Raw genomic sequence first — 15,537 nt, forward strand, 5'->3', positions numbered from 1 at the left:
CTGACCTAAGAACCGTGACTTGACCTGCGTCTGACTTGAAAGTTGACCGGGACGGACCACCACTGCCTACTACCAAAAAATCACCACCCACCCCCTCCCCCTCCTCCTCTTCACTCCCCCCAACCCCGACACCCCAGCCCAAAAGTCCAAGCCCAAGCCCAGCAGCCGCAGCAACAAGTCCTAAAAGTCTAAGCCCAGGCCATCCAATCCATCATCCCGCCGATTATTACTCGAGTACGACCAAGAGCACCACCACCACCACCACTACCACCACCACCACCGCTCCTCTCTGCTGCTCTGCTCTGCTCTGCTCTGCTGCACCGCACCACACGCCCGCACCCGCACGGCTGCCGACGCCCTGCAACCCAAATCGATATACCCTCTGCTGGTCCTGCCCACCTTGGGCCCTCGCTTTTCTCCCTCTTCTCCTCCCCGACTCAGTAATCCCATATGAGCTTTTCCAACTCCCGCCTGAAAGGCTTTGGTTTCGGCAAACGCAAGTCAACTGCTAGTATCCAGACACCCGATCCGAACCAAACCCCAAGCCCGACCCCTCCTCCTCAGGGTGGTCACCCCTCCGGTGCCCCTCAAATACCGCAACAGATTCCCGTCCGCCCAGGCTCCATTGCCTCGACCTCTTCCGCTTCAATCGCTCCCATGAATCAACACCCAGGCGCCGGTAACCGGCCTCCGAGCTACTCGGCCAACTTTCCTCAAGGCGGTCCTCCTCCCATGGGTCGCACCAGCCCCATGACGGGTCAAGGTCCGGCTCGCACCCCGCCTTCGCAGATGGTTGGCGGTCCTCCTCCCATCAACACTGGTGCTCCCGTCGCCGGTTACCCCCCTCAGCTTCCTCCCATCGGCGGTCAGGGACACCCCATGGGCGGTCCTCCTCAGTACGGCGGCGGCGGCGGCGGTGGCTATCCTCCCCCGGGTCCTCCTCAAGGTGGGCCCATGGCACAGTACCAGCGAGGCGGCAGCGCGGCCGAGGTGGAAGGCAACAGCAGGAGTAAGGCTCAGCTGATTGTCGGTATCGATTTCGTACGTGGACTCTTGGGATCAAGACAATATTTGTCATATGCCGCGTTGCTGACATGACCCACAGGGTACGACTTTCTCCGGTGTGGCGTTTGCTTTTGCGACAAACAACGAAGCCAAGGAAGACATTATAACAGAATGGCCTGGCGCTGGTTCATACACGAAGCAAAAGGTAGGAAGAACTTAGGGGTCCCCAGACATAGACAAAGCGTGATGCGTTTTGCTCTTGTACTTTGCTGACGCTCTTTTGTCTCTCTAGATCCCCACGGTTCTCTACTACGATCAGTACCAGAAGGTTGTTGGCTGGGGTCCCGACATCGCCGACGCCCTCGCCCCTACTGGATACCCAAAGCCCGGCGTGCAAAAGGTCGAGTGGTTCAAGCTGCAGCTCATGCTGTCCGGCAACACATATATCGACCCCATCAACCTGCCTCCTCTGCCTCCTGGAAAGTCCGAAATCGATGTTGCGGCCGACTATCTGTTCAAGCTCCGCCAGGCTATGCGCTCGGCTCTGCAAAAGACTCTCGGTGAAGTATTCAACCGTGAGGAGCGGAACATTCGTTACTATCTCACCGTCCCTGCCATTTGGAACGATGCAGGAAAGGCCGCCACCAGAGCTGCTGCTATCCAGGCCGGTTTCCTGAGAGACGAAAACGACAACCGGCTGACGCTAGTTTCCGAGCCCGAGGCTGCTGCTATTTTCTGTTCCAAGACGGGACTCTTGAACCTCAAGGTCCACGACGCCGTGCTGATTGTCGATTGTGGCGGTGGTACTGTCGATTTGATCGCGTACGAAGTCGAGGAGGAGAACCCCTTCACCGTTGCCGAGTGCACGGCAGGATCTGGTGATTCTTGCGGTTCAACAGCGCTGAATCGCAACTTCAGCAACATCCTCCGCACCAAGATTCGCAAGATGAAGCTCCCCGACGGATCCAAGACGGCCGGCCGCGTGTACGCCAAGTGCATCATGGACTTTGAGAACCGTATCAAGGCCGATTTCCGCAACAACGGCCAGAAGTGGGCTGTCGACGTTGGTATCGAGGCCGAGTTCCCCGAGGCCGGCATCGAGGAGGGCTACATGACGTTCACCAACGAGGAGATTCTGCAGTGCTTCGAGCCCGTTGTTAACCGCATTCTCGAGCTCGTCAGAAACCAGATCATTGCCATCCAGGCCCAGAACCGGACGTTGCAAAACATTCTCGTCGTTGGTGGATTCGGTGCCTCCGAGTACCTCTTCCAGCAGATCAAGCTTCACGTTCCTCCCCAGTTCCAGTCCAAGGTCGTCCGCCCCATGGACTCAGTGGCCGCTATCGTCAAGGGTGCTGTTACTGCCGGCATCACCGAGCGCGTCGTCACACACCGTGTTGCCCGTCGTCACTACCTCATGGCCACCTTGCAGCCCTTTAAGGAAGGATACCATCCCGAGGCCTACCGTGTGCCATCCCTCGATGGCAAGGACCGCTGCAAGTTCACCCGTCAAATCTTTGTGCAAAAGGGTCAAAAGGTCAAGATTGGCGAGCCTGTCAAGGTCTCGTTCTTCCGTCAAGTTGCACCAGGTGCGACGCTCATGTACGAGGACATTCTGTACGCTTGCGATGATGATGTTTGCCCTGAGTATACTAAGGATCCTCGTAAGTTCAATAATGGATTTTCACAATTGACCATTGCTAATCTCGGACACAGGCATCAAGGAAGTTGTCACCCTGACTTCGGACCTGTCGCGGAAGAACCTAGAGAAGGACTTTGAGAGAATGGACACACCACAGGGCACATTTTACCGTGTCTACTTTGACATTTACCTGACGCTCGACGGATCCGAATTCAGCGCAGAGCTGGTGTGCCAAGGCGAGGTCATGGGCCGCTGCAGAGCGCGCTTCAGGTAAAGACGGTGTCGGAAGAAAGAGGGAAGAGAGGAGGGGAGAGGGGGGAGAGCGAGAGACTGATAATGTTTGCTTGCTTGCATTGGGCATTTCGTTTCCATACACTCGGATGATACCTCGAAAAGGTGATGGGGCCCAGAAGGACAGCCCCGAGGCTGATAATGGCCGAGAGTACATATCACGAAGAGACCTCCCAGAACAGATGACTGGAAGACGAGGATTGGATTTTGGAGGTTTTTATGACGCGGAAGGATTATGGCCTATTGTCAAGTGTTGTAGACGCACGACACTCCCCGCTTGGGAGAAATCAAGATTTTTTTTCAAAAGACTACAGTTTCCTGACGGGGTTGTAGGGAGATCCACCCAAGTCCGGGGAAAGGTCGTATCCAAGCCTGATGAAGCCATCACCCTTCATTCCAACTGCCCAGAACCTAAAGTTCACACTCACACACGGTTGGACCTGAGCCGGTTTAGTTATTGGATTTTGAAGGTCTTCCGTAAGGGGGAAGGGATCTGAGCTTCTGCAATTTTTTTTTTTTGGCTGCAATTGCGCAATACATGGGAACTTGCTATAGGTAGGTATTTATCTAACCAGCTCTTAAGCAAATTTTGTTTGGTCGACCAGAACAAGACTTGCCAAGAATTGTGTTTTGCGAGCTGGGAGCGCCACGTGGAGTGGAGGATCATGGATGCCGGCTAGCGGTTTCCGGAATCAAAACACACCCTAATCCTGTATCCTTACTTGTGAGGGACCAAGTCCTCTATTTTGACGAAGGTTCATGACCAAGTTCATGATGGCCAAGAGCAACGTTGTGGGGGCTATGCCGAAAGATAAGACAGCGACTGACCTGATGTATTTTTGAGGGGAGAACAGCGAGAGACTACTTGAGAGGCTGACCGGTCATAACATGCTCTGACTCAGCCACAGCAACTTCAATGTGTGGAGACTGGAGAAGGCTCCGTCCACTGGCCCAGTTGGTCAACGGCGCGGGGGAGCAAGAGCCAAGCAAGGAAGGCCCTGGTCACTACCGAGCCGAAGTAGACCAGATCAACCCTGGTCAGTGCCAGCGGGAAACCGGGCAGCCAGTTGCTCCTGCGTCATCGTCTGAACATGAACCGCTGGGAAGTTCGACCCAAGGTCGGGCCCTGCATCTTGCACCTTTCGACAACCGACAGTGGCAGCAGGTAAATGGGACGAGCCAATGCCCCCTCAGTTGACAAGGTAAGTATGCGGCGAATACAGCAAGTAAAGTACTGTAGTTCAGGAGGTAATGTCATTATGCGATGGTGTGTTCTTCTCTCTTCTTGAACTTCGACATCTCATCAACCTCGGGTCACTCGAGGCTATCGTATGCCACGAAAACCTCTACGTCGTACCCTCCTACAAAACTTGACGACGGTCCCTTTCTGCATCATTAGTGCCAGATAACGCTTGTCTATTAAGCGCGAAAGAAAATAACCTACTTTTCCTTTCCCTGCCCTACGAACCAGTTCCTGTTCCACCCTTCCGTGCCCATCCAACCAACCTGCGTCTCCCACCTGGTCGAACTCTGACGCTACATCGCGCGTGCAGGGATAATCAGGAATTGGCCCCTGGATCAGCCAGGCCGATCTCACCTCTGGGCATATCCCGCCGCCCCTTGCTTTTGCTCATTCGCTCTCACGTCGACGCTCCCGTACGTCACTCGGCGCAGGTCCGTCGCAGTCTATTGGTGGGCGTCTGATTGCTCAACATCGTTGGGTGCTGGCGGTCATTATATCTACCTCCAGATCGTCGTTCGAGTACCGCGGAAGCTTGGATCCTTCTGAATCATGAATTGTCACAGCATCCCAGCGTAAAATTACATTGGACCCTTTTAAGTCGACGAATTACACGACTTGTCATCACTCTCGGTTTTGCTATTTCTCTTGGGCTATACCAAAGACTTGTCAGAGAAGGCCGGCCTACGAAACCATGAGACCTTCGTCGTCTTCGAGAAGAGGCGACAAGCGACCTTCGAGGACAAGCCAGAGCCTCTTCTTCGCGCTGGCCATATCCTCGCAGCTACCAGCAGCCAACGCAATCGTGTTCCCAAGCTATCACCCCAACTACAAGACCGACTACCTTCAACTGAACAAGCGGTACAACCCCGCCAGACGAGGCCCACCCGAGGACTGGAATGGGAGAATCCCCTTGAAGGTCACCAACTCATGTCCTGACACGATCTGGCCCGGCATCACAACGCAGCATGGCGTCGGTCCTGGAATCGGTGGTTTCGAGCTTGCCTCGGGTGACAGTCGAGACATGTGGGTTGGGCCAACTTGGCAAGGCCGCGCTTGGGGGAGAACCAATTGTACCGTCAATGGAGAGTCGGCAGGCTGCGAGACGGGTGATTGCTTTGGAAAGCTTGACTGTGAATTCAGTGTAAGTCTCGCCCTCTCGAACGCGACAGACGATGGCTAATTAACCTAGGGTGCTGTTCCCGCAACTCTCGCCGAGTTCAACTTGGCCGGCGGTGTCTCTGGACGCCAAACGTTTTACGATATCTCCCTAGTCGATGGCTACAACATCCCTGTGGGCATCAACTACATCCCCGCCGAGAACACCACTTATATCCCGCCAAATCTGACCAACTGTGCCTGCATCGCAACGACAGGCTTCCTGTCACAACGCGCGGCAAGCGGCACCGTCTACACCAACAGCACATACCCCGTTCCTTGGGAACCGACTGAGTCCAACGAGAGTTCCAAGGACTGGTGCCCATGGCCACTGCTTTCCAACCCGCCAGACAAGCCCGGCGACGGTGTCTATCCCTATCCCGATGACAATATCCAGCGTCCGACCTTCAGCCCGTGCAAGAGCCAATGCGCGGCCACGAACTCGGATCACGACTGCTGTATAGGCAAATGGCATGACCCCAATAAGTGCAAGCCAGGCTTGTACTCCAGACACGCCAAGGCCCTGTGCCCCGACGCATACAGCTTCGCCTTTGACGACCAAACCTCGACCTTCATCATCCCATCAGGCGGCGGCTGGGAGGTTGTCTTCTGCCCCGCTGGAAGGAGCACTAACATTCTCCGGACCATGGGACCGCAGCTGTTCGAGCTCGCGAGCGCCGGGTTCCTGAGCCAGAAGAACCTGGACCTGGTTAAGAATCAATCCTACATAGAGTCTGAGAGCGAAAAGAACGCTGCTCCAGGCCTGGCCTCGTCGTCTCTGTGGGCCATCTGTGCGGCGGCTACAACCGCTGCCATGCTGTTGGGTTGGTAGATGCCTTGGGGTTGTTTGCTTTTTTTTTTTTTTTTGCTTTCTCTGGAATAAGCACGACGGGGCTGGACCCACGCAATCTGCCGTGCTTCTTTGCAAGTTTGGGGCTTTTTTGGCATTGGGATACCCTGGAATGACTGTACGAGGCATGGACGATAGATGCATGGCGCAAGACGATGATACAGAGGCTCAACAATGTGAGCCAGAAGACACTACAACCACAACCTTCCTTTCGAGTACCTAGAAGACTTATACCCATGATAAATACAATACACTTCATACCTTGTAGAGACTGTGCTTTTCATGAATGGGGCGACCATGAGAAGCCGCCGTCATCCTATGCGTTCCGAATGAGGACCACAAGATCGTAACCAGGTTTCTAATCATTGAGGAAACAAACGTTTACCGAAGCTTACTTGCAAGCTCAGTTACCGGTAGTTGTGTGCGACAAGCGGAGAGTTTTAACCTTTCGGAAGGGAACCGACGGAGACGAGATCCGCCGCCTCGGAGTCGGGGTAGTTTGTGCATATATCGTTACCAGGTATGCTCTCAGCTCAGAAGGACTTTTTGCTTAGATAGATCAAAAGTAGGCATAAATCCATCATGCTCTACGCCTGAACGGGAACACCTTGACTTGACAACTACTGGGAAATTTGGATTGCAATAATGTACCTCGAAAAAAACTCGGCTCAATGTTCCCGACTCTGTTTATCTATCCTCATCTCGCTCCACCTCTCCATCTCATGGTACTTGTGACGTGTTTTTCTGTTTTCTGTCTTTCTCGTGAGATGAAAGCCGCCCCCCCCCCCCCCCCCCCAAAAGAAAAACACCTTGACCCATGAATCGTGACACTGGAAAAAAAGTCTAACAGTTGTGAAATTCTTTTCTTTCTCTTTCCTTCCTACATCGCCTCTTTCCTTCTCGTCTCTCTCTCCGTACTCCGTACTGCCGTGTTGTTTTTTGTACGTGTCTTGACCCTCGCCTCTTCCTACCCCCCGTCATCTAATGCGAAGGGGTTGTTGGGAAGAGGCGAGGGGTTGACATGGAACAGATGTACCGGCGAAAAAAAGGGCAACCAACTTGTGCTCGAAATCTGCAAAGTCCTCCCTCTTCTCTGCCTTTCACCGTGAGGTCATCAAAACGCCCTTACAACCATAAGACTTCAGCCCTTGCGCGCGGCACGCTCCCTCCGTCTCCGATCCCACTCGGCCCTCTCCTCGTCATCACTACCACTAAACTCGGCATCATCGTCACTCTCCTCGTCGTGGGCGTACCCCGCAGGCACAGGCGGCGCAGCAGAATTAGGAATCGCAGGAGGCGCACCAGGGGGCGCCGACGCCGGCGGCGCACCACTCGCACCGCTCTTGCTCTTCTTGCCCGCGGACGAAGAGTCCACGTTGATAAAGTCGCCCGCGTTGAGCGAGGCGTACTCGTGCTTCTGGATGAGTTCGCGGAGGGCCGGGTTGCGGGGGTCGACGAGCTGGAGGGGGGTGAGGCCGCCCTTGTTCTTGATGCGTGGGCTGGAGCCGGCTTCGAGCATCATGTCGACGAGGGCATTGCCGAATTCGCGGTTGGCTTGGGATTCGTTGTTGATCCAGCGGATGGCGCTGTGGAGGGGTGTGTCGCCTTCTTGGCGGTTGATGGGGTCGCATTCAAAGTTTGGTTGGTCGAGGAGGAGGTCGATTATGTCGTCTGTGGGAGGGTATTAGAATTAGCATTCTGCCTTTATATAGTTATGAGGGGGATGGTGTGAGAGAGGACGAAAGTCGGCGGTGTTGAGGGAAGTTTCGAGTGTCGAGATGAAGTGCGTGATGGCAAGACGTACAGTTTCCTCGGGAGGCAGCTTCGTGGTAGAGGTGGTTTCCCATGACGGTGGTGGTCTCGTTGAGGATGCGGGAGAGCTCATTCTCGTCCTTGATGCCGGCGATGACGTCGTTGAAGAGTTCAGTGTTGTCGCGCCGCGCGGCCTCGATGAGGAGTTCCTTGACGGAGGCGCCCTGCAGGTATCGTGTCAGCTCTTTGCTTTACATTTCTTACGAGAGGAATGTTTCGGTGTGGCGGAGAAGTGGGCGAACGAACCTCGTGCTCCTCGTGATCCCCTGCCATGGTTGTGGATTTGTGTATGTGTGTGGGTGTGGGTGTGCGGTTTTGTTCACGACGAGGCTATCGTGGGGATGGAGGCGTTCTCGGGGACGAAGGGGAAATGACGAGGGTTTGCTGTTGCCGTGCTGTGCTGTGCTGGGTAAGGAAGGTGGTGTTTCGAATTGGCCTTCCGTGCTGGGTCGGGGAGACGTCGCTTTTGGTGGGGTTCGTGGATCGGAGGTCACGGCGGGAAGGAGTTGAGGTAGAAAGGACGGTGAGGGGTAAAAAGTATGTAGTGGTGCTCTGGTGGTCGTTCTTTTCTCCAGGTGCGTTATCGTGGGGGGAAAGGTGAGGGGCGATAGGCCAGGTACGAAGGGCTCGTCCAGGGCGGTGAATGTATGAGGTTGCGGGAGAAGAATACTGCACAGTAGATGAAAGAGGAAGAAGGTGAGTCGCGCAACGTCCGATCGCGCTGTGAGGTAGATCTGGGTTCGGGGAGATGTTGCGAGTCGTCACTTGAACTTTGGGCTCCGTTTGGCTTTCAGATGAGGTGAGATGCAGCTACGTAGGTACCCAAACTTCCTTTCTACACAGTACCTATGCAAAGGCTCGTGGGGCTGAGAGGCTACGCGGCAGTTTCCAGGTTTGTGGTGTCAAGGAGGTGGCAGTGATCGCCAAACCCCTGATCCAGAACAGAAGGTCCTAATTTAGCACCTTAGGTACCGTGAAAGGCGCCCAAGGCACTTCCCGTCTCTCCGAATACGTCCAGTTACTTGCTAGGTGGCCCAGTAAGGTAAACCTTCTCAGCAGCAGCTTGTTGCAGCGCTTACAACGAACAAAGGGCTAGCAATCCTGGAAACAGTCCGCCAACCCCGCTATTTGCACTTCAGCTGGACGGACGGGACGGGTATGGCGGGGTGAGAACGGGTGCCTCTTGGAGGGGCACGGAACATTATTGCGGCCGGTTTCCGGCGGGATGGACTCCTTTACCGTTTTCACCCCCCCTACATGACGCTGGTCGCTGGTGACTGTTCCCTGGCTGGTGAACGGCGGCTTCGTCCCCCACCGTCACATTCGAGGCCCGCTGAATTTTCCAGGACAATCACACCGAGCAGCGATTTCGCGGTGAGCTGAGCACATCACCAAGCAGCAAACCATACCTCCGTGACCATTCAATCGCTCGCACAAACGACCGCTGCCTGGTTGCAAACCACACATACCGCCAAGATGTTGCTCTGTAAGACTCCAAAGCTCCCATGCCCCCACCCCTCCTCCTCTTTCCATCAAGCGCTTTTCGCTAACAAGACAACAAAAACCCAGTCTGCCCCAACTGCGCCAACATCCTCACCGTCTCCGCCTACGCCGGCGTGCGCAACCGCCTCGAGTGCCGAACCTGCCCCTTTGAGCATGCCATCACCGAACCGATCTACTCCCGCCGCGACTTTGAGCGCAAGGAGCGCGAGGACGTCTTTGGCGGGCCGGGCGAGTGGGACAATGCCGACAAGGCGCGCGCACAGTGCCCCAAGGACGGCTGCAACGGCGAGGAGGCCGCCTTCTTCCAGGTCCAGATTCGCAGTGCTGATGAGCCTATGACTACGTTCTACAAGGTATGCTTTTTTGCCGTGGTCTCTTATCGAAAGGGCAGAATGCTGACTGAGTGTGTTCAGTGCATGTCGTGCGGAAACAGATGGAGAGAAAACTGATGCTGGACGAGAGGGAGGCTTTGGGATTTTTCACTGGGCATTGCGAGGCGTTGGGGACGATGTGTGGATTTGTTCTTGTTTGGTCCTGCTATACGCAACGCGCTGCAGCTGCGTTTCTATGTTTTGGAAACTTGTTCAGAGGCTGCTTTCCCTAGTGGATCGCTTCCGCAAAGCGAGTCTTTGTCTACGACTTGCTTGATCATATGACTGACGCTTCCCTATGACCCTGCCCTATCATGGTCATTAAATTCGTGATATGTCTGCTGTCATGCTGCTTAAGGCCCGCGCGCGTCTCCCCGCCTCAGCTCGCCTCATAACGCGAACGGTCCTTGGCTCCTCGATCCCATGGTCTCTAATGCTAGCCGTATGCTCGCGGCAAATCTCGCAGACACCCAAGGCTTGTCGTCCCAATCCATGAAAAGAACAGGAACCAATCGCGTGATTACCAATGGCGTGCCCATGTGACACTCCCAAACTCTGAAGGCGCATTCCGTCCAAAGCCTCACGCATCGCTCCGGTGCCAGTCGACCGCAGCCCGCATCCCGTCGTCCATCAGCCTCTGCACGAGATCGGGACTGATGACGTCCTGCCGGAATTGCTCCTGCTGCAGGAGCTCGAGGTGCTTGAGCGTCGGGCCGGGGTACATGAGGTACTTTAGGTACGGCGGGCGGGTCCAGTACTGCAGGTAGGCGAGGTAGGCGACGAAGTCGGGGCGGGTGAGGAGTTTTTGGGTCGCGAGGTGGTTTAGGTAGAGGGGATTCGCGAGTGATTGGACGAACTGCGCGCGCGCGAGGAGGTTAGTAAGACTTGCTCATCGTCGTGCGATTCTCTTTCTATTCCTGCGACGGGGGATGAGATGAAGGAAGCGTGTAAATGCATACCTCGAGCTCGATTTCGAATCGCGTATAGCCGCCGTAGACTGGTTCATTGTCGGGCGGAGGGGGCGGTTGATCTGGTACTGTTGTCGCCATTGTCGCAACTGGTGGTGTGTGTGCCTGGGAGGGATGCGATTGTGAAGTTCGGGGGATCTAATGCAAGGTAGATTGGAGTCCATGGACTGAAGTGGAGACTGAATCTGGAGCTTGGACAGGGGTCCACTAGCTCCTCCAACGACTGGTTGGGAGTGACAGAGCGGGCTGCCGGTTTGATTTACATACATTCAAGTCAACTCAAACCTTTAGCAGCGAAGCTTAGAAAGGACTTGGACCAAACTTTCCAGAGCAAGATAGTCATGCTTATTTACAAATGTAGGAATAGAAGTAAGGCTCCTTGATAGTTTCTCCAGGTCACCAAGGTATGCTGCCCCTAAGGAGATTTCTTGGTGAGGGTCGCGGTAATGAGAAAGGGGCCTGGCAGTCTGTAGATCATCTCACTGCTGACTTACAAGAAGCTTACTACGAAGAACACAATGAATTCGTCGCTGGCTGGGAGAAAACGTGCGCAGCGGTGACCCGTCCTGTTGACCTGGACCTATCCGGCCTCTCTCACAAAACCTCATCTTTGAGGGCTGCTTGAACACTGAGCGGCCTGATATACCTCGCAACACCGAGAAACACATAGACTGTCCATGAAGCCAAGCTATGGCACATGGTCACACAAATCTACACCGATAGATAATCAGCGTGGATCCGAGCTCGAAGCTGCAGCTCGAGGGAGATCTGCACTGTCTTCTCTATGGTCAAATCGAACCAATCGAGAACCTTTGTGTCGGGGTTCCATTGGAACTCAATGGTTGTTGAGGTGCCGAGAGGGGGACTCGGCCAGCGAGAATGCGAGAACGGAAGGTTGTCGACTTCAAAATCTTCCTCGTAAGCTTCGTAAGTATATTATATGATGAATATACTTGAAAAAACGCAAAGCAAGTGTGAACATACAGGGATATCAAAAGCTCGTCCTGAACATGGATTCAATAAGCCTACGGCTTGCTTAACTCATGGGGCCCGACGCAACGGAATTGCTAGAGTATCATTGGCTCACATTCAAGGCTCATGATAGGATTGTATCAGCGATGCACGGGTCTGTCAACCTGACGACCGCTACCTTATTGCAATAGATATTGTGAATCAATACATCTCCGGGTGGATGCTCCGAATAGCCCCTTTGGCGGTTCAACTTCTTTGCGTCCTCACTTTTGACTGATGCAGTCAGTAAAGTAGCACTGATACGCATCAAACATCCAAACTAGCCGTATGGACTTGACTGGCTTCTAGAAGGTAGAGACTGCAACACCTTTCTCAAGAAAAACTAGTCATAGTTCATACGATCAGATCCCACGAGACGTGCACCTTCGGTAGTGTCTATGCCTATACCCATCGCCGATATTTCGCTAGACCAGACCGCTCTAGCCAATAAAGGCGAACCCCTCTCCCTCAAATCACAAAGTATGTCTTCCTACATAGCTTATCATGTTCCCGGACTGCCTAGCTATAACGGGTTGCGTTACCTGCATGCCACTATGCGAGATCAAGGCTACTGATGTTCTAATAATTCTATGATGAATGAAGACACTTTGATAACTAAGCTGAGACCATACTGTACCTTATACCATGAAAGACCGCCTTAGATCCTCCAGAGAGGATAGACGAATAAGTGAGTAAAAGAAGCCTCCTCCGGCTCACCACTGCTCTCACTCTCAGTGCCTAAGTACACGGAATAGTTCACGAACAGAAGCTTAAACTCTGCAAAAATGATAGAAAGGGAAAGGTAATACTGACGTTATAACTCGCTCCCCTGCCCGGAATCGAACAGCGCGCCCCTCAGTCAACCCAGACTCTAGCTTCATTGGAGTATTCCTTTATTTACCCACTCGACCACCTCGCACACAGTTTGGCCTGACCTCGCCGACCTAGACGGGTGCTGCTGTGCTGGTGACAGGAATGGTGAGTAGACCCCTTAAGTACGTTAGGTAGATACTTCAGGCCAGGGAAGGAGAGCTGTTGCGATGGGAAGGAGCGAGGCAGTTGATACCCGTGTGGTTGAATGGGAAACCTAAAGCTGAGCGTCGATTTCATATGCGTGTGGTATTATTCAGGCTACCTCATGAGAAATCAAGACTGACCACCTCAACTCTGATAATTTACGTGTGTTATGACACCTGCTTGGATAACATATGGTGGGAGTCGCATGCCATAGACCCAGACAACGGTGGTCTTGAAAGGAGCGGTTGTTCCCTTTAAATTCTAGATATACGCCCTTTTGTTGAACCCTTCTATTTTTGTTTCTCTTGCCTTTTCGAAATCAAAACTACAAGAACATGATAGCTATTGGCACGGTAATGAGCGGACTATCTTCATTGACTTCACCCTCGCAAGCAGGTGTCCAACTTGTTATTGTTTTTCGAGTGTGTCACTTAATGACGTGAAATCAAAAACATGTATTCAAGTAGGAATAATTGCTTTTCAGACCTCAGAATCCATTTCTTATTGATGCTCAGATCTAGTCTACCGTCAATGCATAAGCGGAGCTAGCATACTATGTCCTGGAATCTGGTGCTTGTCAACACATGGCATACAATAGTGATTGTTGCTCTCAAGACATGTCGCAAAAGCTTCATTATCCCGAAGCTAGTCGGGCGGCTTTAGCCCGGCGACGAAGCCCCACAAAATAAAGACATTTCTCCACTGAAAAGTTGGGGATCAGCGCCGGGAGGCAGAAGCTCCAACCAGGGGGAAATTTCGCGACCAGGACCGTCAACCTCTTGCAAACGCCAGCACTGCACAAGAATCGCCAACTTTTTCTTTGCCCTTCCCAGACCACCTCCTGGGCCCAGCGGCAGAAAACTCCAAGATACCCACAAGCATGGCCTCGAAACGCAGCTACGAAGCCTCCGAGGGCAACGAAGGCGCGCAGCAGCCCGCGTCCAAACGCAACAAGAACAACAAGGCGCGCGACCACCAAAATGCTCACATCGATCCGACGTGGGGACAGAAATACGTCTTCTCATCTGCCACGGGCTCGACGACGGTACCGGTGGATCCGGAGCTGGATTTTGAGGATGATGGAGATGCCATGGCGTATCTCAAGTCAGTGAGGTAAGAAATGCCCCCTTTTCACTAGGCTATCTTCTTTCCCATGTGCTGAACTGGTCTTTGAAGTAGCGCGGGTTGATGCTGATATGGTGAGTATTATAGGACACAAGCAAACGGTATACCGCACCTCCTTGTGGCACCAAAGGTCCCGATCGGCCCGCAACTACCGAAAGAGCTCCAGTACGATGACGGCGACGTGGACGATGCCTACGAAGCGGAGGAAGGTGATCACGACATCTACACCACAGGCGAGGGCGACTTTAGGGGATACTACGCCGACGGCGCATACACAGCACGACCCGACAACTGGGGCAAACCCCACGCGACCCACGACAACGACGAAGCAGAGGAAGGCGAGTGGCCCGGCAACGAAGGTATCGACGACGCCGAAGACCAATACCCAGACGCCGGCGCCGACTCCGAGTCCGCCGTCCGCGAAGCCTACTTCGCCGCCATACTCACCCGCTTCAAACGCCTCCGCAGACTCCTCCACGCCACGCCACCCGCCTCCGCCGTCGCCGCCCTGCACCCAGGCTCCCCCCACGACTTCCGCGTCGGCGCCTTCGCGCCCAAATCGGCAACCTACAAAACCTGGTCCAACCGCCTCCGCGATGCGGACCCTCTCCCGGCACAACTCGCCTCCATGGACAAAGAAGGCGTGCTGCGCGTCCTCCGCGTGCTGCTGGGCGGCGGCGCGTTCCTCCGGCGCGGGAGCGAGATGAGGGAGCGCACGAGCCGGTGGCTGTGGGCTCTGCTTGCGCGGTTACCGGAGCGCGGGGAGATGAACCACGTCGAGGTCGGGTGGGTGAGGGATCTGGGGAGGCGGGCGGTGCTGATGATGCAGAGTCTGGCGGATATGGCTGCGTTGAGGGATGCTTTGGAGGGGGAGGGCATGGATTTGGGGGTGAATGATGCTGTTGATGAGAGTTCTGATGATGAAGAGGCGTTGGGGGAGATGGAGGTTGATGAGAGGGATGGGGAGGGGAGCGGGGAGACGTCTGGGGCGGAGACGTCGGATGGAAATTCCGGCGTCCTGGCCGAGGGGTTGAAGCATCAAGAGAATGTTGCGATACCCAAAGACCCTGTTGGCGGCGGCGAAGTCGAGGACGGAGAAATCGACGAAGACCAAAAGTCGGAGCCAATGGACGTCTCCGAAGACGGCGAGATCGACGAAGGCGAGGTTGCGGAAGACGAGCAGCCGCCGGCCGAAACGCTCGAGGAAGCACGCGCTCGACTCCTCGCCCAGATAGACACTGCGGCGGCCGTCGAGGATGCGCCATCCGAGGCACCATCAGAAGAACCCATCGTGGAGGAGGCTGCCCACGACGGCGAGGGCGATGGTGAGGCTTCGGACCAGCTGCGGGCGCGGATGAACATGCGGGCTACGCTTAACATGATTCTGACTGTTGCCGGTGAGTTTTATGGGCAGCGCGATTTGCTTGAGTTCAGAGATCCTTTTACAGGTATGTAAGCAAATTCAAGCATGAACTTTGAGAAAGATAGGAGGACAACGGATAGAGAAGGGCTCTAGAGGGAACTCTTATCAAAAAGGGACTCAA

At 54.4% G+C, this 15,537-nt stretch overlaps 6 protein-coding genes across 6 annotated transcripts; 4 read left to right on the top strand and 2 right to left on the bottom strand.

Annotated features, from left to right (window-relative positions):
* Window positions 1-450: 450 nt before the first annotated feature.
* Window positions 451-2,921, top strand: CABS01_11868 (uncharacterized protein; the record flags this gene model as incomplete). The annotated part of the gene is made up of 4 exons (XM_060545222.1): window positions 451-1,041; window positions 1,106-1,210; window positions 1,298-2,669; window positions 2,722-2,921. 4 exons carry the CDS (start codon window positions 451-453, stop codon window positions 2,919-2,921), a joined length of 2,268 nt encoding a protein of 755 aa, XP_060397087.1.
* A 1,951-nt stretch (window positions 2,922-4,872) lies between these two features.
* On the top strand, window positions 4,873-6,168 carry CABS01_11869 (thaumatin family protein; the record flags this gene model as incomplete). The annotated part of the gene is made up of 2 exons (XM_060545223.1): window positions 4,873-5,322; window positions 5,371-6,168. The coding sequence occupies 2 exons, from the start codon at window positions 4,873-4,875 to the stop codon at window positions 6,166-6,168; spliced, it is 1,248 nt and encodes a 415-aa protein (XP_060397088.1).
* Window positions 6,169-7,327: 1,159 nt separating this feature from the next.
* On the bottom strand, window positions 7,328-8,271 carry CABS01_11870 (ankyrin repeat protein; the record flags this gene model as incomplete). The annotated part of the gene is made up of 3 exons (XM_060545224.1): window positions 7,328-7,857; window positions 7,991-8,162; window positions 8,245-8,271. The coding sequence occupies 3 exons, from the start codon at window positions 8,269-8,271 to the stop codon at window positions 7,328-7,330; spliced, it is 729 nt and encodes a 242-aa protein (XP_060397089.1).
* Window positions 8,272-9,474: 1,203 nt separating this feature from the next.
* Window positions 9,475-9,950, top strand: CABS01_11871 (transcription factor S-II; the record flags this gene model as incomplete). Its single annotated transcript, XM_060545225.1, has 3 exons — window positions 9,475-9,484; window positions 9,568-9,854; window positions 9,915-9,950. The coding sequence occupies 3 exons, from the start codon at window positions 9,475-9,477 to the stop codon at window positions 9,948-9,950; spliced, it is 333 nt and encodes a 110-aa protein (XP_060397090.1).
* Window positions 9,951-10,452: 502 nt separating this feature from the next.
* On the bottom strand, window positions 10,453-10,921 carry CABS01_11872 (RNA polymerase II transcription subunit 31 mediator; the record flags this gene model as incomplete). Its single annotated transcript, XM_060545226.1, has 2 exons — window positions 10,453-10,728; window positions 10,832-10,921. The coding sequence occupies 2 exons, from the start codon at window positions 10,919-10,921 to the stop codon at window positions 10,453-10,455; spliced, it is 366 nt and encodes a 121-aa protein (XP_060397091.1).
* A 2,827-nt stretch (window positions 10,922-13,748) lies between these two features.
* On the top strand, window positions 13,749-15,449 carry CABS01_11873 (V-SNARE; the record flags this gene model as incomplete). The annotated part of the gene is made up of 2 exons (XM_060545227.1): window positions 13,749-13,981; window positions 14,081-15,449. 2 exons carry the CDS (start codon window positions 13,749-13,751, stop codon window positions 15,447-15,449), a joined length of 1,602 nt encoding a protein of 533 aa, XP_060397092.1.
* Window positions 15,450-15,537: the final 88 nt, after the last annotated feature.

This window comes from Colletotrichum abscissum, assembly GCF_030869225.1.
Source record: "Colletotrichum abscissum strain IMI 504890 chromosome Unknown Scaffold_34.1, whole genome shotgun sequence".
In the NCBI taxonomy this organism is placed as follows: Eukaryota; Fungi; Ascomycota; class Sordariomycetes; order Glomerellales; family Glomerellaceae; genus Colletotrichum; species Colletotrichum abscissum.